At 66.2% G+C, this 25906-nt stretch overlaps 1 protein-coding gene across 14 annotated transcripts in view; it reads right to left on the reverse strand.

Moving 5' to 3' along the window:
- The window catches only part of PLEC (plectin), a 79711-nt gene that overhangs the window by 28353 nt on the left and 25452 nt on the right, over positions 1–25906 (reverse strand). For 5 of the 14 annotated variants that reach the window (XM_073329767.2, XM_073329786.2, XM_073329779.2 and 2 more), the window contains exons 3-16: positions 23638–23652; positions 22271–22360; positions 21618–21653; positions 17574–17651; positions 17269–17361; positions 14818–14984; positions 11802–11917; positions 11473–11579; positions 9985–10104; positions 8650–8745; positions 7265–7392; positions 5972–6065; positions 5576–5730; positions 347–656 (exon numbers count right to left, since the gene is read on the reverse strand). In XM_073329767.2, the coding sequence (XP_073185868.2) occupies positions 347–656; positions 5576–5730; positions 5972–6065; positions 7265–7392; positions 8650–8745; positions 9985–10104; positions 11473–11579; positions 11802–11917; positions 14818–14984; positions 17269–17361; positions 17574–17651; positions 21618–21653; positions 22271–22360; positions 23638–23652 (1605 nt within the window). The remainder of the gene's footprint in view (positions 1–346; positions 657–5575; positions 5731–5971; positions 6066–7264; positions 7393–8649; positions 8746–9984; positions 10105–11472; positions 11580–11801; positions 11918–14817; positions 14985–17268; positions 17362–17573; positions 17652–21617; positions 21654–22270; positions 22361–23637; positions 23653–25906) is intronic. The other 9 variants (XM_073329768.2, XM_073329787.2, XM_073329781.2 and 6 more) reach the window with 3 other exon arrangements.

Consider the following 25906-nt stretch of genomic DNA (forward strand, 5'->3'; position numbering starts at 1 on the left):
GCCTGAGGGGGGGATCAAAACCTCTCTGTGGGAAGAGGGGCCCTGGGCTGCGGCAGGACGTCTGCCCCTCTGCAGGTGACTGGGAACCCCGGCATCCTGGGGTAACGTCCGCTCAGGGGCCCACGCTGCGCCCTGGGTAACTGGCCAACGCAAGCTGTGGGCAGCTCATGCGTCCCCCCAGAGGGGGCTGCACTGCCTTGGCGGGCGTGGGACCCCATGAACACAGCCCGTGGCAGGGCTTGGGGAGGGCACGACCCCAGCATGTGGAGGGCAGGGTCTGAAAAGCCACGTCCCACCCGGGGTGCGGGCCGGGCTGCCTGTCCTGCCCATCCCCCTCCCGCCTCACCTCGTCGGCTCGCGCCCGCTCGATCTTGGCCCGGAACTCGTCAATGGACTGGTGCAGGCCCCGGTGACTGCCGAGCTGTGACTCCACCGTGGGCAGGTCCACACCCCACTCGGCGCCGTTGAGCCGTCTCTGGTTCTCCTCCACCCAGGCCAGCAGGTCCTGCAGGTAGCGCAGCGTGACGTCCTCCAGGTCCTGCCGGGGCCGCTGGCCAAGGGGCAGGGCCACCTGGGCCGGCTGCAAGGAGCCCGACTTCAGGCGCAGGTTGTACTCGGTGCGGATGGCGACCAGACGCTCGTGGAGGCGGTACACCCTGCGGGCAGAGCAGAGGGGCGCTGTTTGGGGGCACTCGTGCCATGCTTGGGGCACAGATGCTGCCAAACCAGGGGGACGGGGGGCCAGTACAGAGCGACAAGGGCAGCTGAGGTGGTAGTAGGCCCAGAGTGCCCCCGGGAGGGGGGGTTTCCAGCTGGCCTGTGACTGAGTGGGAATTATGCATAATATTGTGTGTGAATAGAGTGTGTGCCTCAGTTTCCCCTATGGGGGCCAGGGTTAACTGGGAGGGGGGAAAGGTTGTTTACTTTGCAGAGAGCCAGGTGTGACTGAGGCCCGGCTGTCATAGAATCATAGACTTTAAGGTCAGAAGGGACCATTATGATCATCTAGTCTGACCTCCTGCACGACGCAGGCCACAGAATCCCACCCACTCCTCTAACAAACCCCTCACCTGTGTCTGAGCCACTGAAGTCCTCAAATCATGGTTTAAAGACTTCAAGGAGCAGAGAATCCTCCAGCAAGTGACCCGTGCCCCATGCTACAAAGGAAGGTGAAAAACCCCCAGGGCCTCCACCAATCTGCCCTGGGGGAAAATTCCTTCCTGACCCCAAATATGGTGATCAGCTGAACCCTGAGCACGTGGGCAAGACTCACCAGCCAGACACCCAGGAAAGAATTCTCTGTAGTAACTCGGATCCCACCCCATCTAACATCCCATCACAGGCCACCGGGCATATTTACTACTGTGACATTATTGACTTGAACTGGGACCATACAGCAACATTGTTGCAACCAAGGTCCTGTCGTGGCACCAAATCTTGTATAAAGGGGGTCAAATGAGGTGTCTCAGACAAGGTGATGGTTTGCTGGTTAGGATGATGCTGTCTGTGTGTGTGTATCATTTTTGTAGTTGAAGTTATGAATATTGGCTCTATACTGTCTGTAGTTCAAACTTCTGCTCTGCTTCTGGGTGACACCCCAGACAAGTTGGTGTCAGCTCTGCCTAGCCTGCTGGGTGGCCCATTAAGGACCATCCGCTACACAACTGACCCATTGTGAGAAGGCAGACACGCCTTGCGACTCAGCAAGGTATGCTGGGACTTGCCATGTGACTCCAAACTCCATTTTGCTGTAATTTTCCACGGTAAGAACAAAGAGGGGTTCTTACACCTGGAGGAGACTATAAAAGGCTGATGCCTCATCTCCATCTGGTCTTCAGTCCTGCTTCTTACCTCTGGAGGGACTTTGCTACAAACAGAAGCTCTACACAACGGACTGAAGGACCCATCCCAGCTGGGGATGTTCTCCAGAGACTGGATTTGAACCTGCCGTTTATTCCCTCACTGCTGCAAGCCTGAACCAAGAACTTGGCCGTCACTGTCTGTCATTGATTCCATTGAACCCATTCTAGCTCTCATCTCTATCCTTTTCCTTTTCTGAATAAACCTTTAGATTTTAGATTTGAAAGGATTGGCAACAGCGTGATTTGTGGGTAAGATCTGATTTGTACATTGACCCGGGTCTGGGGCTTGGTCCTTTGGGATCGAGAGAACCTCTTTTCTTTTGCTGGGGTATTGGTTTTCATAACCATCTGTCCCCATAATGAGGGGTACTGGTGGGGATACTGGGAAACTGGAGCGTCTAAGGGAATTGCTTGTGTGACTTGTGGTTAGCCAGTGGGGTAAAACCAAAGTCCTCTGATGGTTAGAAACCTTCGTCTAATTTCAAGTCTAAACTTCCTGATGGCCAGTTTATATCCATTTGTTCTTGTGTCCACATTGGTACTGAGCTTAAATAATTCCTCTCCCTCCGTAGTATTTATCCCTCTGATATATTTATAGAGAGGAATCATATCTCCCTTCAACCTTCTTTTGGTTAGGCTAAACAAGCCAAGCTCCTTGAGTCTCCTTTCATAAGACAAGTTTTCCATTCCTTGATCATCCTAGTAGCCCTTCTCTGCACCTGTTCCAGTTTGAATTCATCCTTCTTAAACATGGGAGACCAGAACTGCACACAGTATTCCAGGTGAGGTCTCACCAGTGCCTTGTATAATGGTACTAACACCTCCTTATCTCTATTGGAAATACCTCGCCTGATGCATCCCAAGACTGCATTAGCTTTTTTCATGGCCATATTACATTGGCGGCTCATAGTCATGCTGTGATCAACCAATACTCCGAGGTCCTTCTCCTCCTCCGTTACTTCTAATTGATGCGTCTCCAGTTTATAACAGAAATTCTTGTTATTAATCACTAAATGCATGACCTTACACTTCTCACTATTAAATTTCATCCTATTACTATTACTCCAGTTTACAAGGTCATCCAGATCTTCCTGTATGATATCCCGGTCCTTCTCTGCATTGGCAATACCTCCCAGCTTCGTGTCATCCACAAACTTTATTAGCACATTCCCGCTTTTTGTGCCAAGGTCAGTAATAAAAAGTTTAAATAAGACTGGTCCCAAAACCGATCCCTGAGGAACTCCGCTAGTAACCTCCTTCCAGCCTGACAGTTCACCTTTCAGTGTGACCCACTGTAGTCTGCCCTTTAACCAGTTCCTTATTTTTTCATCCACCCTTTCAATTTTCATGTTGATCCCCATCTTTTCCAATTTAGCTAATAATTCCCCGTGTGGAACCGTATCAAATGCCTTACTGAAATCGAGGTAAATTAGATCCACTGCGTTCCCTTTGTCTAAAAAATCTGTTACCTTCTCAAAGAAGAAAAGGAGTACTTGTGGCACCTTAGAGACTAACAAATTTATTTGACCATAAGCTTTCGTGAGCTACAGAGGAGATCAGGTTGGTTTGACACGATCTACCTTTTGTAAAGCCATGTTGTATTTTGTCCCAATTACCATTGGCCTCAATGTCCTTCACTTTCTCCTTCAAAATGTTTTCCAAAACCTTGCATACTATAGATGTCAAACTAACAGGCCTATAGTTACTCGGATCACTTTTTTTTCCTTTCTTAAAAATAGGAACTATGTTAGCAATTCTCCAGTCATACGGTACAACCCCTGAGTTTACAGATTCATTAAAACTTCTTGCTAGTGGGCTTGCAATTTCATGTGCCAGTTCCTTTAATATTCTTGGATGAAGATTATCTGGGTCCCCAGATTTAGTCCATTTAAGCTGTTCGAGTTTCGCTTCTACCTCGAATGTGGTGATATCTATCTCCATAGCCTCATTCCCATTTGTCGTCCTCCCATTATCCCTATGCTCCTCATTAGCCTCGTTAAAGACTGAGGCAAAGTATTTGTTTAGATATTGGGCCATGCCTAGATTATCCTTAACCTCCACTCCATCCTCAGTGTTAAGCGGTCCCACTTCTTCTTTCCTTGTTTTATTTTTATATATGTAGCTATAAGCCCTTTTACTATTGGTTTTAATTCCCTTTGCAAGGTCCAACTCTACATGGCTTTTTGGCCTTTCTCATGGAGAGCCCGGCAGAGACAATGCCCACTCCAATTACCCAGACACTTGGTACCTAGTAACTAAGGATTTGTCTACACTGGCAAGTTTTGTTCCCAAAAACTGCCTTTTGGTGACAAAACAACAAGAGCATACACACTACAATGGGACTTATATCGCAAAAAATGCCCAATTTTGGTGACCAAAAACTTCCACCCCCATGAAAGACTTTGGTCTTTTCCCCTCCCTTTATTGTCGACAAAGACCCAGTGTATACACTGCTGATGGTTTTGTCCACAGAACTGGCTTCCTGATTGCTCTGCTCAGTGTCATGATCTCCGCTGCCCTGCAGGCATGCGCCCCTCCCCGTTCAAAACTCAGGGAAGTATCTGTTTGGTGCTGCTCCCTTTGGGGAAGAAACGAAGAGCAAATCATTGGACTGCTGCTTTTCTGCCAGGCACTAGGAACACAGATGTCTGCTGCAGCCGGACGGGGACAGACGGCTGAGCGGCTTTGCCGTTCCTCAGCACAGAGCGCTCCCAGAGCTGCTCACGATACTGCTCTCGGCAGCGCTCAGCTCTTTCTTCCCACAACGCTGCCCTGTGGGATACATACCCACGGTGCAGTGCTCGCCCTGTCGATGATGATGTCCCCAATGTGGACATGATCTGTCGACAGAGGGAGCAAGTGTGAACACCCTTTGGCGATTTTTGTTTTGTCGACTTACAAGCCCTAACTGACTCTCGGCAGGATGCCAGCCCGGTGTGACAAGCTGGAGAACAAAGGGCTGAGGAGGAGGCCAAGTGACCAGGTTTCCCGAGGAACAAGGACAAAGGACAGAGCAGTGGTCAGGTGGGGTTGTTAAGTGGGGGGCTGCTGGACTGGGACTAGAGAAGGCTCGGAGAGCTCTGGGCTCTGGACTGACCCGGCTGGACTTTGCTGTAACTTTCCCGTCTGTGTTAGCGAAGGACTCCCTACACTGAGTTCCAGACACCTAATAACTCCCCAGGCTGAGAGTCACTCCAGATAAAGGAAACTGGGGGTGCTTTGCTCCGTTTGGGTGTGTAAGGTTCCCCGTGGTGTTCAGTCCAGGTGGACTCTCTGCAGGGAGCTCACGGCGCGCCCCAGGGGAGCTGAAGGTTCCAAGGGTCAGTCCCCGCAGATGGTGAAGCCGGGGGGCTGACCCCAGTGACAGAGTGTGACCCGCAGGGGGCTGACACACTGAAGGGGTCCTCCCAGGGGCTGTGCGAGAGCACCAGGCCTGTGGACCTGTCACAGCCCCGCCCCCCCGGGCAGGGGCTGGGCTCTGGCTAGGCCCCACCCCCCCAGGCAGGGGCGGGGCTCTGGCTGGGCCCCACCCCCCAGGCAGGGGCGGGGCTCTGGCTGGGCCCCACCCCCAGGCAGGGGCGGGGCTCTGGCTGGGCCCCACCCCCCAGGCAGGGGCGGGGCTCTGGCTGGGCCCCACCCCCCCAGGCAGGGGCAGGGCTCTGGCTGGGCCCCACCCCCCCAGGCAGGGGCAGGGCTCTGGCTGGGCCTGTTACCTGCGGTACATCTGCTCGCCCTGCGGGTGGCGCCCATCCTTCAGGGCCTGCACATCATTGAAGAGCAGGCGGATCATGGCATCCGCCTTGTCCAGGTCCTGCTCGATCTCGGCCGCCTTCTGCGGCTGCTTCCCGGCGTTCAGCAGCCGGATGTCCTGCCGGAGGGAGGTGTGTTAAACCGGGGGGGGCCGTCTGAGACATCCCCCCATTGCATGCAGGGCCCGTCCCCCCATTGCATGCACTGCTCCGTCCCCTTGCCCCCACGCTCTATGCACTGCCCTACCCCCGCAGAGTATCTCGGGGCTGCCCCTGGCCCTCAGGTGTTGGCCAGCGCCGTGGCAGGCCCGTCCCGGGGGTCCCTGGGCAGCCCCCCGCCCCCCCGGGCTTTGCTCTCACCGACTGCAGCAGGGTGTCGGCCTGGTTCAGCTGCTCCTCGCACACCCCCGACTCCATCTGCAGCTTGCTGACGATGCGCTGCAGCCGCTCCAGCCTGCGCGGGGTGGGGAGGGGATCATGGTGAACAACTGCGCCCTGCCCCCCCCGCTGTGGGCACCCCAGCCCCCCGCCCAGCCCCCCGCCCCTGCTGTGGGCACCCCAGCCCCTGCCCAGCTCCGCGCCCCTGCTGTGGGCACCCCAGCCCCTGCCCAGCTCTGCGCCCCTCCTGTGGGCACCCCAGCCCCTGCCCAGCCCCCCACCCCTCCTGTGTGCACCCCAGCCCGTGCCCAGCCCCCCGCCCCTGCTGTGGGCACCCCAGCCCCCCGCCCAGCTCTGCGCCCCTGCTGTGGGCACCCCAGGCCCCCGCCCAGCCCCCCGCCCCTGCTGTGGGCACCCCAGCCCCTGCCCAGCTCTGCGCCCCTCCTGTGGGCACCCCAGCCCCTGCCCAGCCCCCCACCCCTCCTGTGTGCACCCCAGCCCGTGCCCAGCCCCCCGCCCCTGCTGTGGGCACCCCAGCCCCCCGCCCAGCTCTGCGCCCCTGCTGTGGGCACCCCAGGCCCCCGCCCAGCCCCCCGCCCCTGCTGTGGGCACCCCAGCCCCTGCCCAGCCCCCCGCCCCTGCTGTGGGCACCCCAGCCCCCGCCTTCCTCCGCCTCACCCCAACCCAGCCCCACCCGTGTGCACCCCAGTTCTGGTGGCTAGGGCAACCCCAGGCCCCCCAGGATGCCACCCCTGCTCTGCCACGTGCCTATGGGAAAGGCAGAGCCCCCCCTTCGTCCCGGCTGGAGCCGGCGAGCTCAGGGCAAGCCGGGAGCCCCAGCGGCACTGCCGGTGGCCAGCCTGCGCTCGGCTCTGTTTGCTCGGCGGCAGGCGGGGCTGGGCTTCCTGAGGGAGGCACCCGGCGGGCGGTGACTCACCAGCCGTATGGTTCCCATTACGGGCTGCGAGGCCAGGGCGGGAACACCCCGGCCCGGAGCCGCTGCCAGCAGGAGCCTGGCCTGGAGAGCGTCCTGGGCCAGCCAGCCCCCCCAACACCCCCGCACCTCAGCCCCCGACCCCCTTCAGCCAGCCCTTCTCCCCTACCCACGGCCCCTCCACTGCCAGCCAGCCCTTCCCCACTCCCCAGCTCCCGCCCCGCCCCAGATCTCCCCCCGGCCCCCCAGCCCAGCCCCCCCATCTCCCTCCCAGCCCAGCCCCACATTCCCTCCCAGGCCCCTCGGCTCCCCCCCCGGCCCCTTCCCCCGCGAGCACTGACCTCTCAAACTCAGCCCGCAGCAGCTTCTCGCGCTCCAGGATGGCGACATGCAGCTTGCCCCACTCCTTCTCCACGTCCAGCGGGTGGTAGCCGGGGGACACTTGCAGCTGCCCGGCCTGCACCGTGCCCTGCGCCGGCGAGAGGGAGTGTTACACGGACGAGGAGGGCCCCCCTGAGGCAGGTCGGGGGCCAGCTCCTGATACACACAGAAATGGGGCCTTTGCAGCCACGGGGCCATGGGATGGGGGGCACGTGAGGACCAACCCGCACCCAGCCTGAGGGGTCCATGGGGCAGCACAGCAGTGGGGGGCACAAACACTGGTTGGCCCCACTCGGGAGGGCTTTGCTCTGGGCACCCCCAGGGTCTGCAGGGGTTGGGGCTAGGTCCCAGGCTGGCGCCGGGCCGGTGGGGAGCTGGGGATGCCCAGCTGCTGGCCCCACACCGTGTGACATAGTCACAGGACAGCTCCCCTGGTCACATGCCCGGTTACAGCCGGGCGCAGCCCCCTCTGCTCAGGGATGAGGGGCTCGGCACAGCCCCCGCGGAGGGGACGGGAGGGGAGGGGAGGGGCTCGGCACAGCCCCCGGGGAGGGGAACAGGAGGGGAGGGGCTCGGCACAGCCCCCGGGGAGGGGACGGGAGGGGAGGGGCTCGGCACAGCCCCCGGGGAGGGGACGGGAGGGGAGGGGAGGGGCTCGGCACAGCCCCCGGGGAGGGGAACAGGAGGGGAGGGGCTCGGCACAGCCCCCGGGGAGGGGAACAGGAGGGGAGGGGCTCGGCACAGCCCCCGGGGAGGGGAACAGGAGGGGAGGGGCTCGGCACTGCCCCCGGGGAGGGGAACAGGAGGGGAGGGGCTCGGCACAGCCCCCGGGGAGGGGAACAGGAGGGGAGGGGCTCGGCACAGCCCCCGGGGAGGGGAACAGGAGGGGAGGGGCTCGGCACTGCCCCCGGGGAGGGGACGGGAGGGGAGGGGAGGGGCTCGGCACAGCCCCCGGGGAGGGGACGGGAGGGGAGGGGCTCGGCACAGCCCCCGGGGAGGGGACGGGACGGGAGGGGAGGGGAGGGGCTCGGCACTGCCCCCGGGGAGGGGACGGGAGGGGAGGGGCTCGGCACAGCCCCCGGGGAGGGGAACAGGAGGGGAGGGGCTCGGCACTGCCCCCGGGGAGGGGACGGGAGGGGAGGGGAGGGGCTCGGCACTGCCCCCGTGGAGGGGACGGGAGGGGAGGGGAGGGGCTCGGCACAGCCCCCGGGGAGGGGACGGGAGGGGAGGGGCTCGGCACTGCCCCCGGGGAGGGACGGGAGGGGAGGGGCTCGGCCTTGTCAGCTGTATGTAGGACTCGGGGTGGCTCTCTGCCAGGGGGTCCCTGGGGCGTCACCCCGCTCACCTCCAACGACTGGTAAATGACCTTGGAGCGGTTCTTGTCGGCCTCCTTGGCCGGGAGCTCGGTTTCCTTGAACTTCAGGAACTGGTGCCACAGGATCTGGGGGGAGCTGGGGTTAGGGCACGGGGGAGGCAGGGCAGGCCCCGGGGTAGGGGAGGGGCCCCGTGCGACCTGCCTGTGGCCAGCTGCCCGGGGGCTCTGTGCCAGGCGCGGGGTCACCATCAGTAGGGCCCATGCCTGGCCAGCCTCTCCCTAGCCCAGCATGCAGGGCTTGCCCTCACTAGCCCCCGCCCCCCCACCGAGGAGATGACATCCCCTCTCCGGGCTGGGCAAAGGCCCCCCAACCAGGGGTTGGGACCCAGAGCTGAGCCAGGCCTGGGGACTGGGCCCCACCCCGCAGTGCGGGCTGGGCGGGCGGGTTCTTCTTGGCCGCTGTTGACTCACGAGGGGCTGGCATGGAAGGAATGAGTCAGACGCCCTCCCCCTGCCTGGGGAGCCCCTTGACCCCCCGCCCGCTGCGCTGCCCTCTCCTCCCTCCCTCTCTCCTGCCCGCCCGGGGTGAGGAGCTGAGTCCTGCCAGGCCCCCCTGACTCAGCCTGGCCCTCACAGGGCCGGCTGCCCCCTACGCTGGGCTCAGACCCCCCAAGGGATGGCAGCTGCCAGCGCAGAGTTGGGCTGGGCACCCCAGGAGCCAGATGCCAGGTCCCCTACGGCCCCAGGGAACCACAGACTCTGCCTCCCCCTCGCTGCCATCAGGACGCACCCACTCCCTAGGGAGCTCTGTGGGCCCCTCCTTCTGGGGGCGTCCAGGCGGCTCCTGTGTGTGGGTGGGGCCTGGGCACCTGGGCACACTGCCCAGCCAGATCCCTCCTGGGCAACACCGGCAGAGCTCCCCCACCCAGCACTGGGGCCTTTCATCCCCTGCCAGCAGCAGCCGCATCGGGACAGGACTAGAAGGGAGCCAGGGGACAGAACACGTGGCTCAAAGACCACGGCCCCCCCCGCCAGCTCAGGCTCTGAGCACACCCCCAGCCCACCCCAGGAGCCCACTCAGTGCGCAGCCCCCCTGCCCGGATCGCACGCCCCCACCGGGAGGGGCACTCCTGCAGGGCAAGGCACGGGCTCCCTCTCCATGCCTGGGCGGCGGGAGGCGGGCGGCAGCTGAAGAGGCCACGTGGGCTGCTCCTGCCCCAGCGAGAAGGGGCAGCGAAGGAACCAGGGGGCCCCAAAGGGCACCTGTAGCTGGGGAGATGGGGCTGTGCAGCCCGGGGACGAGAGGTCCCCAGAGCCCCATCCCCGGGAATCCCCCCGCGTGGCCCAGACAGCCAGGCCCCTCACCTCGATCTCCTCATAGCTGGCCGGCACCTTGCGCTCCTCGAAGAGGATGGTGTGATTGCGAATCCACTGCAGCAGAGCCGTCACCACCTCGCGGTACTCCTGCCACCGCAGCTGCAGCTCCTAGGGGACAGGCGAGAGCATGGCCCCGGGTCCCCGCAGCTGCCGGGCTGGCCAGCCTCCCCTCCCCGGCCCCCAGGAGTTGAGAGAGAGCACAGAAACGGATGGGTGGGATTCGGGGCCGAGCTCCTTGGCGGGCAGGAACCGCTGGTCTCCCTGGACCATCTCGGCTGGAGTCACCCCTGGATGGGAACCTCAGTGACTGGCCAACCACCCCCATCACCGGAATTTTCAGTACTGTTTTTATAACCCCATGTGTGCCTCAGTTTCCCCTACATGCTGCACTGTTACCCAGTGCGAGAGGAGGGGACAAGACTGTTTGCTTTCAGGGCATGGCTAAGGGACATGGTTATGAATGTCGACCAGCTGACCCCATATCAATGGAGAACCCAAGAAGACAATGGCAAAGCCAATCACCGGGACATTGACCTCTGGCACCCAAGGTGCGGGGTGTGGAGGGGTTTCCCCACCTCTCTGCAAGGAGGCTGAGCAAAGACCCCCCAGCTCGAGAACAAAGGACTGTGAGGAGTGAGGTGAGGGGGTAGGTGTTGGCTGCTGGAAGAAGCCTGGGGTCACCTGGGAACTGCCCAAGGAGGTCAGACGGACAGAGCTGGAACAACGGGGCTCTTACAGCTGGGCTCTGGGCTCCGGGCTGACCCCACCAGTCGGGGCTTTAACCCGCGTTTCCCTGGGCCACCCTGAGCACATCCCGTGCTGTGAGCAGCTAGCTAACAACCCGTGTGACCGCGCGGAGAGTGTCCCTGCGAACGCCGGGCGAGGGGCACTAGCCCCTGCTGTGTGGCCGGGTCTCCCCAGGGGTCTGGCCCAGTTGGACTCGCTGGGCAGAGCTGAGGGTGTGGGGCAGGAGGGCTGGAGCCCCCGGGGTTCAGCTGAGGAGGCCAAGAGGCCGCGTGGCTGCCCATGAGCCGGGAGAGAGGCCCTGGGGGTCTGGCCCACTGAGGGGTTCCTCTCAGACCATTCCCTAGCCGGGGCCTAGCACTGATCCCGGGGCTCCGTGACACAGGGGACCCCCCCACCCCTCTGCAGGGAAGCGCGGCTGAGCAGGAGACCAAAGGCCAGAGGCGTCAGGCAAGGGGAGGGAGAGGGAGCTCTCTGCTTAGCCTGCTTCTCTAGCGCCAGCCCACAGCCTCAGGCCCCCTCCTCTTCCCTGGCGTCTGCAGATTGCCAGGGCTCCCATGGCCTGTGGCTCATCGGGCCCCACTGCAGGGAGCGTGGAGAGAGGGACTGCCGGTGTCTCATGGCCTGTCCCTGTGGCACAGCGAGGCTCCCGGGCCCCGGCGGGCTGGGCACAGGCCAGCCCAGAGACGCAGCGGCCCCGAAGTCCCGTGGCCTCCACAGCCCCATACTCACATTGGCCTTGATGCCGACCGACACCTCGGGCACACGGGGCATGACATCATACAGCGACGAGACATAGGTGATGATGGACTTCTCATCCGGCTGGGGCACGTCCACATCTGGGGGGAGGGCAGAGCGTGAGCAGCTGTGGGGGAGCCCCAGCCCAGGGGTCTCCACCTGCAGGGGGCTGCCCCCCGTGCTCATGGGATGCACCCATTCACCACCAGGCCGAGCGGCTGCTGCACCCAAGGGTTCCCTGCAGGGAGCAGAGCCACTGGGTGGCTGCCCCAGGCCAGGAAGGGGCTGTGTGCATGGCACAGGGACCCTTCCCCACCTCGTACCTTCAGGGTCCAGCAGGCGCGTCACCCCCAGGTCCCGCTCGGCCACGGTGAAGGCCTGGTCCAGGTTCTCCAGGTTGGTCTGGCGATACACCTTGTTCATGTCGATGAGCATGGGCCTGTGTCAGAGACGGAGCGTGTGAGGGGCCGGGCATCCCCAGAGCTGTAAACCCCAGGCCCAGCTTGGAGCCTGCTCTGGGGCCCCACTGACGGCTCGGCCCCACCCCCTATGCCATGCCCGGCCTGCAGCAGCTGGGACGCCTGGGGGCACCGTCTGGTGGAGCTGAGGGCTGGGCCAGGTCTGTGCCCCGCCATGAGCACATCACCAGCGTCCTCCACTGCAGGGGCTAGGAGAACCCCTCGCAGGCCGGGCGAGCCGCAGCACCGGGACCCCTCGCGGGCGGGGCGAGCCGCAGCACCGGGACCCCTCGCGGGCGGGGCGAGCCGCAGCACCGGGACCCCTCGCGGGCGGGGCGAGCCGCAGCACCGGGACCCCTCGCGGGCGGGGCGAGCCGCAGCACCGGGACCCCTCGCGGGCGGGGCGAGCCGCAGCACCGGGACCCCTCGCGGGCCGGGCGAGCCGCAGCACCGGGACCCCTCGCGGGCCGGGCGAGCCGCAGCACCGGGACCCCTCGCGGGCCGGGCGAGCCGCAGCACCGGGACCCCTCGCGGGCCGGGCGAGCCGCAGCACCGGGACCCCTCGCGGGCCGGGCGAGACACAGCACTTAACCCTTGCACAGCTGGGGGAAACACGAGACGCTGACTCATACCACGGGCCCCCTCCCTGCAGCATGTTGGCTGTGGGGCCAGGAGAGCTCTGACCAGTCCCACAGCTCAGCACAGCAGCTCCCCCCATCCAACGCTGTCCCCGCCCGGCAGTCAGGCTGGCTCCTGCCAGCTCCCCGTCCCGTCCCAGGCAGGGCACCTCAGTACCACACCGTGGGTCATTCCCCCCAGCCCTGCCGCTGGTGCCGCGCCCCTCACAGCAATGGGGCAGCTCCCCCGGCTCAGGGCCTTGGGCAGCCCGCCGAGCCCCACACCGGCAGCAGGAGCCACGGCCCGGCAGGGAGCGGGAGCTGACCTCCCTGAGGCCTTGCCTGGGGAAGCCAGGTAACGCCGCCCCAAGATGGCAGATCTGCTCCGGCTCTGCAGAGCCGACTCCCCCCCCCACCCCGCCACTGCGCCAGATGCCTGGGGGCCCTGTTCCGGTGGGGGCCAGCCCAGGTTTCTGTCCCCCCCAACTCCGCTCAGCAGCTGTAAACGTGGGTACTTTTAACTGAATGCCGCACTCCAGGGGGGATGAGTTGAGGCAGAACAAGCTCTGCCCGTCACCCCCACAAGATCAGCTGCAGCCCCCCAGCCAGTGCAGCCTGGGGGGAGAGGGCAGCTGCGGCCAGTCAAGGCTTTGCCCTGGCTCCCCTAGCCCACCCGCTGCACCGGTGCCTACAGTTCCTGAAGCCGCAGGGTGGAGTGCAGGGAGTACAGCGAGCTGCTGACGTTGGGGGTCTCCAGCGCAGCGGGGTCGGCGATCTCCTCGCACAGCATCACCACCTGCTCCTCTGCCCCCGCCCGGGACCCCGCTGAGCCGCCTGGCCCCTGCCGGTGCAGCTTCTTCTTCACCCGCTGGCGCGAGCTCCTCTCCATGCTGGGGCCCGAGCCTTCCTCTGCTCACTGTGCTGGGGAGCCGGGAGCCCTGGCCGAGCCGCCCGCCCTGGTGCCGCGATGCCGGGGAGCCCTGGCCGAGCCGCCCGCCCTGGTGCCGGGGAGCCGGGACCCCTGGCCGAGCCGCCCGCCCTGGTGCCGGGGAGCCGGGAGCCCTGGCTGAGCCGCCCGCCCTGGTGCCGCGATGCCGGGGAGCCCTGGCCGAGCCGCCCGCCCTGGTGCCGCGATGCCGGGGAGCCCTGGCCGAGCCGCCCGCCCTGGTGCCGCGATGCCGGGGAGCCACCCTCTCCCTGCAGAGTGGAGGCTGTACTGTGCTGCCAGCCCCACGTCCTCCCCCTGCCTCTCCCGGGGCGGGGCGGCTCCTGCACGTACTTGTTACACTTACAGAGGAAAGCGGGAGCTGACGTAGCCTCCAGCAGGCCCCCGCCCCCCACTCCCAGCCGAGGGCAGCGCTGTGTGCCGGGGAAGGGCAGCGCGGCCCTGGCGGTCCAGGCAGGCGAGGCACACGGGGCTCAGAGGGGGTCCGCCTGCCCAGCCCGGCTCTCCCTGACGCTGGCACGACAAGCTGAGGGGCTGGAACTTGTCTGGAGATTTTGCATTTTACGCAGGCCCCAAGCGCCAGGCCCAGCTGTGGGGGCTCCACAGAGCCAACAGCCGCCTCTCCATGGGGAGGCAAGTGCGATGGGCCCGATCCCGCTGAGACGGGCCCATTGTGATCTGCCTGCACGGGCTGCCCCTACTCTGCTTGGAGAGCCCCCCTCCTGAGAGCCCCGCATGGGGACTGCAGGGTGGCAAGGGGCCGAGAGGCTCGGGGACCCGGGCAGCAGCTGCTGTGTGTCAGCTAAGTCACTCCCCGGGGAGCCCAGGTGGCTAGGAGAGGGGCTAGCTGGGGGGCTGTGCCAGCCCCAGCAGTCTGGGAAGGGAAAACAGTTCCCGGCTCTGGGGCTGGTGCAGGGCGCGGCCCGGCTCCACCTCTCTGAACTATCCAGCTGGCTGTCCCGACATGCTCCCGCAGAACTCGAGGCCTGGAGCAACAGGCGCCTGCCAGAGCCGAGTGGGGCAGGGCAGGGCAGGGCACCCTTGCCACCCTGTCCCGCAGTCTTTGCCAGCACGGGGATGCAGCCCCCGGGCCCAGATCGCACAGAGCAGTCGCTGCCCCCCAACCCTCCAGTGCAAGGGCCCCCCCAGAGCGAGGGAGCCCAGCACCCCTGGGCTCGCAGAGCTGCGTGTGGGGCAGCCCCTCGTGGCTGTGCACTGACCACTGGGCACGCACTTACCAGCCAGCTAGTGTGAGCCCCTGCTCCCCCCGGCTCCCACCCCCAGTGCAGGCCGCGCCCAGCCCCCGCCCATCTCTCACTTGTGATGGTGGATGATGGCGTTGAAGAGACGCCCGTCCCGCCAGCTCGCGGTGAAGTTGTCGCAGCGCAGGCCCTGGTAGCCCTCCACCATGCGCTGCGACCACAGCAGCAGCTTCTCCTTGGCCGTCATGTCCTCGGACTGCCCGCTCACCTGAATGTCCGAGATCTGGAAGGGACGGGTATGCGTCAGCCAGCCACCCTGGCCCTGCGGAGCCCCTGCCCAGCGCTCCGCTGGGGGCCTCCTCCACCCCCTGGCCCAGGGACACCCTGGGACAAAGCGGGAATGTTCTTGATGTTTTCTCTGAATATTGTGCGCGCCTCAGTTTCCCCTCGGTGTTATTCAAGTCTCTTGGTGGCGGGATAAGGGGGTGTGACCGTCCCAGAGAGGGCAGGCGCGACTGCGACTGGCTGCAGAGAACAGTGGACACCCTGTAGCCTGGCAACTGACGGCCGGTCCCCATGGTCCCCATCCAGCGAGAGGTGTTGGTGCAGAGCAGGTGACCTGCTGGCCTGGGAAAGAAACAAAGGAGGGAGGAGGGGCAATGGGCGTGAGGGAGGCCAGGCAGTTGGAAGGGGTCGTCTCCTGGAGCGGGAGACCGGGGCACCAGGCCCTGGATCCCCCCAAGATGGACGTTGCTGATTCCTGTGCTAACACGCTCTGTTCTACGCTGAGTTCCTGCCGACTAAAAAACCTTCGGTTACACGCGGGCTGAGAGTCGCTGCTGCCTGCGGCGTTGGGGGGGCAGGGCCCTTTGGGGGTGTGCAAGGCTTCCCCAGGGGCGAACAGGGGGCTGAACGCGCCAAAGCACCGAAGCTGAGCAGGCTCCTGGCCCGGGCGTGAGGGTGCCCTGCGGGAGTCACGCTGCATCAGAGTCCTGCCTGGCTTCACTCGGGGCGGCTCCCGAGCAGCCTGGGACTCTGTGACACCCCACCCCAGGGTGCAGCTGTCTCCGGTGGCGAGGCTCCAGGCAGCCTCCTTCCTGTTTCACTGGGGACCGCAGCCTGCGGGGGGGGGGGCGGTTAGGGGCTGCCGGTCGCCGGCGCTCACCGCAAGCGCCCACGCTCGGCACAAACCCCCAACCCAGCGGAAATGGCGCCTGAATCACCGCCCGGCTCTGCATGTCTCCCCCCGCCGCAGGGGGGCTCGCTGGCCCCCAGCCAGGGACACGTCCTACGGCACACGCTCCCCCCCCCCGACAGCGGCTGCAGGCTGGGCCACGACAGTAGGCAGGACGGAAACACCTGCTCCGCCAGCTGCCTGGCATCTCTCCACTCCCAGTGCTCTCCCCAGAGCACACGGCAGGTCCCGATGCCCTGGGCGCTCCATGAGCAGCCAGCCCCCGCTGCTCCCGCACTGCTGCAGCAGGGATACTGCCCAGACCCCAGCCTGCTGCCGCTCTCCTGCTCTGGGCAGGGAAAGGAGCCCACGGGCAGCCTCCAGGAACACCAGGACTCCTGGATCCAGAGCCCTTTGGTTGGGCTCTGCAAGCTGAGCTGCCCCTCCTCCCCAGTGCAGCCTGTGGGGAAGGGGGGCCCTGCCCCACCCCGTTCCCACCCCTGGGGGCTGCGCTCTACTGGGCCTATGAGCAGAGGAGCTGCAGAGCCTGGCCAGGAAGAGCAGCGTGTGTGCCGGGCTGACAGCCATGCCCAGCTCCAGGCCAGTCACGGCACGAGGCGGGCAGCACAGGGGTGCCCAGCAGGAGCCAGCCCCAAGGAGCAGCGTGGTGACGGGTGTGCAGCCGCAGGGGGGACCCGCGTGCAATGGAGCAGGGGCGGCCAGGCCAGGAAGCCCGTGGCTGGGGCCAGCTCCGCCGGTTCCTGCCGTTCCTAGGTGGTCGGTGAGAAGTGGGCAGCTCCAGCTTCACCAGGGCTCCGCCGGCCCCCGGTTCAGCACCCGCAAGGCCAGGAAACGACTGTGGCTAGCTCGCGGGGAGCAGGCACGGATGCCAGCCAGGGCCCGTGTGTCTGAGTCACCCCGGCGGCCAGGCTCCGCCCTGGGGCTAAGCCGCGCTTCGGCAGCCTGGCACAGGGAGCGGGTGACTCAGCCTCCAAAAGGCTGCCCCTGCGGCTGCCACGTTCCCGCCCAGGCAGCCGGCGTCTCCCCTCCCCCGCCGTGCCGGGGCTGGCAGAGCCCAGCATCCCGCGCAGAGGCCAAGGGCCACGCCCCAGCGGGAGGGTGGGAGGCTCCCCCGGCAGGGAGCGGCTGAGGCCAGGCCAGGGGGAGGGAGAAGCAAGGAGCCCCAAGGTCTCACCTCACTCCAGAGCAGCTCCCCCCTCTGCCCTGCCCCACGGCCCACCCAGCCCAACCCCCGGGAGAAGGGAGCAGGTCCCCGCCCTACCCAATGCCCGGCCCCACAGGACCCAGTGAAAGAGAGCGAGCGCTCTAGCCCTGGCCTTTCCCAGCAGAGGGCGCTGGGGGGGGGGGGGGGGGCAGGTGGAGCCAGGCTCACCTGGAAGTGGAGGATGATGGTCCAGATGAGGCCCAGCGTGAGCTTGGGGTTGCCGTCGGCGATGTCATCATTGCGGATGTTCACCAGCTTCACCTGCCGACACCAGAGCCGCGGTTACGTCATGGGGCCCAATGGGCTCGTCTCGCCTGGGGCCTGCCCCTCCTCCCCGGCGAGACCCCTCCATCACAGCAGGGGCAGAGCCTGCCCCTCCCCCGGTCCCTGGCGAGACCCTCCCCCATCACAGCAGGGGTGGAACCTGCCCCTCCCCTGCTCCCCGGCCCCGGCCTGCCCCCCCTGCAGCTCACCTGCCGGTGTTTCAGGTAATCCAGGGCAATCTGCACATTCTGCAGCTTATGGAAGCGCATTCGCCCCTTCTCGCGGGGCTGCAAAGACAGAAGGAGCAGGAGGGTGAGTGGCCAAGCCGGGGCACCAGGGCCCCCCTAGTGCCCTGAGCACTCCTCCCTCCATGCAGGGCAGGGCCAGCAGCCTTGGTACAGGTCAGGTCCCCACTGCCAAACTGCGGAGCTAGGGCTCCGGCGAGAAGTGAGAGCAAGAGGAACCCAACAGCTGGTGCCCCCAGTCAGTAGGTGCCAGGACCCCTCCCTCCATGGGTGTAGCTCATGGCGGGGCAGGAGCTGAGTGGTCCTCCCTGGCCAGGCCTAGCTGCCCTAACTGGCTCCTCTCCCAGGTGCCCATTCCATTGCCCCATGCCACAGCAGGCCAGGGGCTGCGCAGTTGTGACAAAGTGGGACTGTTCTTAATGTTTCCTCTGAATATTGTGGGGATGCCTCAGTTTCCCCTAGGCAGTTCTTAAGTATCTAGGGGGCGGGGTAAGGGTGTATGATCATTGCAGAGCCCTAGAGGGCAGGTGTGTGCAGGGGTCTGGACACAGAGAATGGTCCTGTTTCCTGGCAACGGATGGCCTGGGCCCTTCCCCTCTGCGAGGTGAGAGCTAAAGGGTTGGAGAACAAAGGAATCAGGTGACCTCCTGGCCCGGGAAAGGGACAAAGCCCAGAGCAGGGCGGGGCTGGAGAGAGTTTCAGTTTGGGGCTGGCTGGAATATGGAGTGAAGGGCAGACGTGGTTGTCTGGCTCACTGCCCCCCAAAATGGACCTGACTGAGGGGTCCTGTTCTCTGAACCTACAAGCTCTGTGTTAGACCATGTTCCTGTCGTCTAATAAACCTTCTGTGTTACTGGCTGGCTGAGAGTCCCGTCTGACTATGAAGTTGCAGGGCAGGACACTCTGGCTTCCCCAGGACCCCGCCTGAGCAGACTCGCTCTGGGAAGCGCACGGAGGGGCAGAGGAGGCTGAATGCTCCGAGGTCAGACTCAGGAAGGGGGAAGCCGGGTGAGCTGTGTGTCCTGCAGACAGGCTGCTCACAGAGAGGAGACTTCCCCAGAGTCCTGCCTGGCTTCATGGGGAGCAGTTCCAGAGCATCGCCCGGGGACGCCAGGACAGGAGTCACCCTGAGGGGCTGCAACAGGAGCAAGCTCAGCCGTTGGGGGTGACAGAGCTCCCCAGGGACTGACGGACAGTGTCAATGGGGCAGCCCCTTTCTCTGTACTACCCCCCAGCCCGAGGGCCCTGCCCTACAGCTGCTGGGCCTCAGGAGCCCATTGCTAGAGGGGAAGCCAGGACGCTGCTCTCTGGGGGCAGAGAAGAATTGCACCCAGGGCATCTCCTACTGCCTCCAGGTCTCCCCTGCCCCGGGCCCTGAGGCTACAGGGTGCCATGGCCGAGGTGCTCAGGACGGGACCAGGGCTCACGGCGCAAGCAGGGTTAGCACAGGGCTTGCAAACCATGCGGACAGAGGACGGGCTGGAGAGGAAGGGCTGCTGGCCTTGGCACCTCTGGAGGCTGGGAACCAGGCTGGTGCTCAGGGCCGGGGTCCCACCAGGCCACAGAGCCAGCTGCCTGCAGCTCAGCCCGCCTGGTCACTGCCTCTCCAGGTCCCTTGGCAGCAGCACTCCCCACGCTGCAGAGCCCGAGGGCAGTGCCCAGGAGAGGGGGCACATCCCAGCCAGACTGCCGGGCAGGGGCCCCCCTTCGCTAGCTGGAACAGGAGGCTCCCGGCAGCGGGCCGGAGCTGTGGGGCGCGAAGCCTGAAGGAAGGGGCAGAGCAGGGGGCATGGGGCTGGGCCCGGAAATCCTCAGCCACTAGTTGTTCCCACGGGAGGCTGGAAGGAAATGTGCCGAACGAAACAATAGCAAGGAAAGTGCTGAGCACGGATGGGCTGCGGCTCCGAGCTTCCTCCAGGGCACCTGGATACAGCCGGCCAGCCCTGCCCCACGGCCAGCACCCACCAGCCCCAGGGCAGGCCAGGGCCCGGCTCTGCCTTCCTGTGCCCTCCTCCCCACACGGCCTGAGGGCAGCGAGAGCTCCGGAGCCTGAGATGGTGCCCCTGTGTGGGGAGCACAGCAAGGTGCCACGCTGCACACAGCACGTGGAGCCCCAAGATGCCTGCCCCTCTCGGCGCCTGCAAGGGGCGCCAAGCACAGCCCAGGGGACATGGGCATGACGCAGCGCAAGTCTCCGGACCTGCAAAAAGGGACCTGCCGCTCGCCTGGCCAGGAGGGACCGGGACCCCCGTGTCAGACTGCGCACGGATGCTGGGGCACTGCGGCCACGCCAACAGAGGGGAGAGCCCCCCCCACGCGCCAAGCTGGGGCACTGGGGCCAGCCCTGCCTGCCGGGGAGAGCGCCCCCTGCTGAGCCCCCGCCCCGCTCCCTGCAGCACAGCGCCCCCCAGCACCCCCTGGGGCCAGCCCTGCCTGCTGGGGAGAGCACCCCCTGCTGAGCCCCCGCCCCGCTCCCTGCCCCACAGCACCCCCTAGGGCCAGCCCTGCCTGCTGAGGAGAGCACCCCCTGCTGAGCCCCCACCTCGCTCCCTGCCCCCTAGCGCCCCCCAGCACCCCCTGGGGCCAGCCCTGCCTGCCGGGGAGAGCGCCCCCTGCTGAGCCCCCGCCCCGCTCCCTGCAGCACAGCGCCCCCCAGCACCCCCTGGGGCCAGCCCTGCCTGCTGGGGAGAGCGCCCCCTGCTGAGCCCCCGCCCCGCTCCCTGCCCCACAGCACCCCCTAGGGCCAGCCCTGCCTGCTGAGGAGAGCACCCCCTGCTGAGCCCCCACCTCGCTCCCTGCCCCCTAGCGCCCCCCAGCACCCCCTGGGGCCAGCCCTGCCTGCCGGGGAGAGCGCCCCCTGCTGAGCCCCCGCCCCGCTCCCTGCAGCACAGCGCCCCCCAGCACCCCCTGGGGCCAGCCCTGCCTGCCGGGGAGAGCACCCCCTGCTGAGCCCCCGCCTCGCTCCCTGCAGCACAGCGGCCCCTAGGGCCAGCCCTGCCTGCCGGGGACAGCGCCCCCTGCTGAGCCCCCACCCCGCTCCCTGCCCCCTAGCGCCCCCCAGGGCCAGCCCTGCCTGCCGCGGACAGCGCCCCCTGCTGAGCCCCCACCCCGCTCCCTGCCCCCTAGCGCCCCCCAGCACCCCCTGGGGCCAGCCCTGCCTGCCGCGGACAGCGCCCCCTGCTGAGCCCCCACCCCGCTCCCTGCCCCCTAGCGCCCCCCAGGGCCAGCCCTGCCTGCCGGGGACAGCGCCCCCTGCTGAGCCCCCACCCCGCTCCCTGCCCCCTAGCGCCCCCCAGGGCCAGCCCTGCCTGCCGGGGAGAGCGCCCCCTGCTGAGCCCCCACCCCGCTCCCTGCCCCCTAGCGCCCCCCGGGGCCAGCCCTGCCTGCCGGGGAGAGCGCCCCCTGCTGAGCCCCCACCCCGCTCCCTGCCCCCTAGCGCCCCCCGGGGCCAGCCCTGCCTGCCGGGGAGAGCGCCCCCTGCTGAGCCCCCGCCCCGCTCCCTGCCCCCTAGCGCCCCCCGGGGCCAGCCCTGCCTGCCGGGGAGAGCGCCCCCTGCTGAGCCCCCGCCCCGCTCCCTGCCCCCTAGCGCCCCCCGGGGCCAGCCCTGCCTGCCGGGGACAGCGCCCCCTGCTGAGCCCCCGCCCCGCTCCCTGCCCCACAGCACCCCCTAGGGCCAGCCCTGCCTGCCGGGGACAGCGCCCCCTGCTGAGCCCCCCCCGCGGCAGGCCCCAGCCGGCGGCGCGAGCGGCCGGGGGGCGCGGGGGGCTCGGAGGGGTTTCTGCCCCGGCAGGCGCGGCCCGCGGGAGCGCGGCCGGCCCCAGAGCGGGGCCCCGGGGCCTCCCCCGGCCGTGCCTGCCCCCCAGCCCGCCCCCGCAGCCCAGCCAATGGCAGGCGAGCGGCGGGTGGAGCCGAGCGGCGAGTGGCTGGGCTCGCCGTGACCTCGTGGCTCCCCAGCCAATCGGGCGGGCCGGGCGGGGCGGGGCCGGGAGCGAAGGCGGAACCACTCACCGGCCGCACGCTCCTGATCAGGTCGCGCTCCCTCGGCTAGCCAGCAGGAGCAGCACGGACAGGAGGCAAAGGCCAGAGGGCAGAGGTCAGGGGTCAGAGGTCAGCAGACAAGTACAAAGAAGCAGAAAGTTCAGTGTCGCAAAGTAACGTTAACGTGTTAAAAGCCCACGATGCACCGGGGGGCCCGGGGGGCCCGGGGACCAGGCTGATTTCCCGAGCAGGCCCGGCGAGAGGTCAGGGGTCACAGAGCATGCGGGGTCAGCGGGCAGGGGTGCCGGGGAAGCAGGGGTCACGGCCCTCCCCCAAGGGGACCGGGCCCGAGTCTGCAGGGGCCTGAGGGTTTGGGGGAGGTGGTGCTGGGCCGGGCAGGGGCCCAGCCTATGGGTCAGCGGGCGAGGACGTGCCCTGGCAGGGGTGGGGGGGATGTGACGCGGGGGGGGGGGAGGGGAGAGGAGGGCGTGGCATGCGGGGGGAGCAGCGCAGAGCAGACACTCGCCCTGAGAACCTCTCCCCTCCCCACCCCCGGCACCGGACCAGAACCTGCTCCTTGCCCCGACCGGGCCGGGACAGGCCCCTGCGCTGGCAGGACGGGCCCCGGAGCGGGGAGGCGGCTGTGCACAAGCTGCAGTCCGGGAGCCAGCAGTGCCACCTACCAGGGTATCCCCCGAGAGCACCTCCAGCAGCGAGATGAGGTTGTGGCCATCCCGCAGGTCCTCGTACATGTCGCTGACATGGCGCTGAGCCTGCGGAGACGGAAAGGAACCGTTAACGGGGGCAAAGCTGACCGCAGCCATGGAGCCACCGGCCAGCCCTCGGCCGAGCCCTGAGCCCGGCGGGCTGCCCTCACCCGGCACCTCGGCCGCCCGCTGACAAGGGGTGCAGGTGTCTGACTCGTTCGCCAAAGAACATCATGGAAGGGCTCAAACGAAAGCCATGGTCACACGGGTCATCACGGTCACTGCAAAACGCAGGTGCGTGCCATGCAAGGCGGCGTGGATCCGAACCAGAGCACTGCGTTCCCAAAGGCGACATGCCTCCACCCGAGTCCTCCCGACAGAGACAAGGCAGCACTGTGCATCAGTGTGGTAAGCTAGACAATGGACGCCCATTTCCACACAAAGTCAAATGTTAGCCGAGAGCGGTGACGTCACCAGGAAAGGAGCACACAGGAACAAACAAGCCCCGGGGGTTATCCTGTCTAGGAGTAAAACCAATGGACTCTGGGGGTGTTTCTAGAAAGCAGAGACACCCCCCCGCCCCGCCGGAGCCCTACTCTAGGAAGTAAATGGACAGCGCGTCGGCAGTCAGGAAAGCGGGGTCTCAGCCAGCCTGGGGTGAAAACACTGGCGAGAACTTGGGGTGAGAAAGCTCTTGAGCCGGAAGGGGAACCGGTTAGCTACGTGCGGTCTCCAGAAAGCGTGCTACGATTTGGTTTTGCATCCACCATTTGTTTTCAATATCCTTCCCCTGTCACCTGGATATTACCTGGATGATCCTTCCCCCTGTCACCTGGACGTCTGGTCTTTCCTGATAAACGCACAATGCAGGGGGCCAGCCAGGCGCTGGCCCTGGGAGAAGTCTTACAGCGGGTGCGTTCTGTTCCTCGGGGCCAGCGGGCCTGGGCATTCTGCGAGTGTCCTGGATGCAGGGGCTGGGCGTGTGCCTAGCGCTAACCTGTCTGGAGCTAGCGGGGTCTGTGGGGCCTGGCGGGCAGCCTTTACACTGCCAGAGGCTGGCTGTTTCAGGGCCTGACCCACTCCGAGGGCTGGGCTAGGCTGGGCTGGCCTCCTTCCCCACTGCACTGACGCTGGCAGGGCCAGGCTGGGGCCGGAGCCCAGGAGCTCTGATGCCTGCGCCTGGCTCCGGGCGCTGTGGTGCGCTGCCCCTGAGCCCTGCCAGCCCATGGCCTCCGCCCCCCACAGCCCCAAGCCCATAGCCCTGCCTGGGGAGCAGGGAGGGCAGACAGGAGCCATGCGTGGTGCCGTCGGTCACGCCGTGCATAGGACGGGATGCCACCTACCTCTGCTCGCCAATGCTGCCGCAGGAGGGGAGGGCAGGGAGAGAGAGAGAGGGGGGTTAGGGGCAGAGAGGAGGTGCAGACCCTGTGTTCAGCTCCCCAGCCCCCGCCCGGCCTGCTGCCCATGCCCCGGGGCCGCGAGCACAGCAGGGATCCTGGGCCCCCCACATTGGATGCTCCACTCCGGGCAGTGCCCCTGGAGCCCCTCGGCTTGGGAGATCCCGGCCCAGCACTCACCCCCTGGGCGGAGCAGGCCCCAGGGAGCGATGGGGAGCCAACCAAAGCAGAGAGATTCCCCTCCCCACACAGGGGGCCTCCCCATGGCGGAACTGCAGAGCTACACTGTGCCTGCCCCCTGCACAGAGCCGGAGCTCCCTGTGCCAGCCTCACGGCCCACATGGGTCAGGCCAGCGAGCTCCCACCCACCCAGGCCCACAGCCTGGCCAGCCCCGGCATCTCCCCTGCCTGGCCCCATGTGCTGCCCCCCATGGGCCACCCTGCGCTCTGCCTGTGCAGGTAGCCCAGGGCCCTGGCCATGGGCGCCAGGGTTGGCTGTCTGCCCTGGTTTGGGGTGTGCCGGATGCGTCCCAGCCAGGCCAGGCCCTGCCCCCGGGAGCTGAGTGCACAGAGCGTGGGGCAGGGATTACAGGCCTGGTACAGGGCTGGTGCAGGCAGGCACACCAGAATATGCGTGGCCAGACACGCGTGTGGGGGCAGGGCAGGCGGGCTCCAGCGCGTGCTGCTCTCTGGAGCCGGGCTTGGCTCGTGGTGCCAGGGCAAAGGCCGGTGCTAGGAGGCGGCATGTCCTGCGTGGTGCAGGGCCGTGGCCATGTCCACGTGCTCAGCCAGGCGTTACTGGTTAGACGCGGGGCCGTGGCCACATCCCCATGCTCCGCCGGACACTAGTGGTTAGACGAGGGTCCATGTCCGTGTCCCCATGCTCAGTCGGGCATTACTGGTTAGATGTGGGGCCGGGGCCGTGTCCCCATGCTCAGCTGGGCACCAGTGGTTAGACACGAGGCCGTGGCCCCATGCTCAGTCGGGCACTAGTGGTTATACACAGGGCTGTGGCTGTGTCTCCGTGCTCAGCCGGGCGCTAGTGGTTGGATGCAGGGCAGTGGCACCGTCCCCGTGCTCAGTCGGGCGTTACTGGTTAGACGCAGGACCGTGGCCACGTCCCCGTGCTCAGTCGGGTGTTATTGGTTAGACGCAGGGCCGTGGCCACGTCCCCGTGCTCAGTCGGGCGTTACTGGTTAGATTCGGGGCCCTGGCTGTGTCCCCATGCTCAGCTGGGCACCAGTGGTTAGACGAGGGGCTGTGGCCATGTCCCCGTGCTCAGCCGGGCACTAGTGCTTAGATGCGGGGCCGTGGCCATGTCCCTGCACTCAGCCAGGCTGGGCATTACTGTTTAGACACAGGGCCAGGGCCGTGTCCCTGCACTCAGCCATACCGGGCGTTACTGGTTAGACATGGGGCCAGTGCCGTTTCCCTGCACTCAGCCGTACCGGGCGTTACTGGTTAGATGCGGGTCAGGGCCGTGTCCCTGCACTCAGCCGCGCCGGGCGTTACTGGTTAGACGCGGGGCCAGGGCCGTGTCCCTGCACTCAGCCGCACCGGGCGTTACTGGTTAGATGCGGGTCAGGGCCGTGTCCCTGCCCTCAGCCGGGCCGGGCGTTACTGGTTAGACGCGGGGCCGGGGCCACGTCCCTGCACTCAGCTGCGCCAGGCGTTACTGATTAGACGCGGGTCAGGGCCGTGTCCCTGCACTCAGCCGCGCCGGGCGTTACTGGTTAGACGCGGGGCCAGGGCCGTGTCCCTGCACTCAGCCGCACCGGGCGTTACTGGTTAGACGCGGGGCCAGGGCCGTGTCCCTGCACTCAGCCGCACCGGGCGTTACTGGTTAGACGCGGGGCCAGGGCCGTGTCCCTGCCCTCAGCCGGGCCGGGCGTTACTGGTTAGACGCGGGGCCGGGGCCACGTCCCTGCATTCGGCCGGGCCAGGCATTACGGGTTAGACGCGGGGCCGGGGCTGTGTCCCTGCATTCGGCTGGGCCAGGCATTACTGGTTAGATGCGGGGCCAGGGCTGTGTCCCTGCACTGCAGCAACCTGGGGAACTCCCTGCTGCAAGATGCCAGCAAGGCTGAGAGCTCAGCAATTTCCAGGGCAGAGCAGACAGTGACGTGACTCATGAGAAGAGCTGAGGTTACAACAGAAAGAGCTCCAGTCCCTCCTATCCAGGGCGAGGGAGCTGTCCCGTCAGCCCCGCACTCCC

This window comes from Lepidochelys kempii, chromosome 2 (assembly GCF_965140285.1).
Source record: "Lepidochelys kempii isolate rLepKem1 chromosome 2, rLepKem1.hap1, whole genome shotgun sequence".
In the NCBI taxonomy this organism is placed as follows: Eukaryota; Metazoa; Chordata; order Testudines; family Cheloniidae; genus Lepidochelys; species Lepidochelys kempii.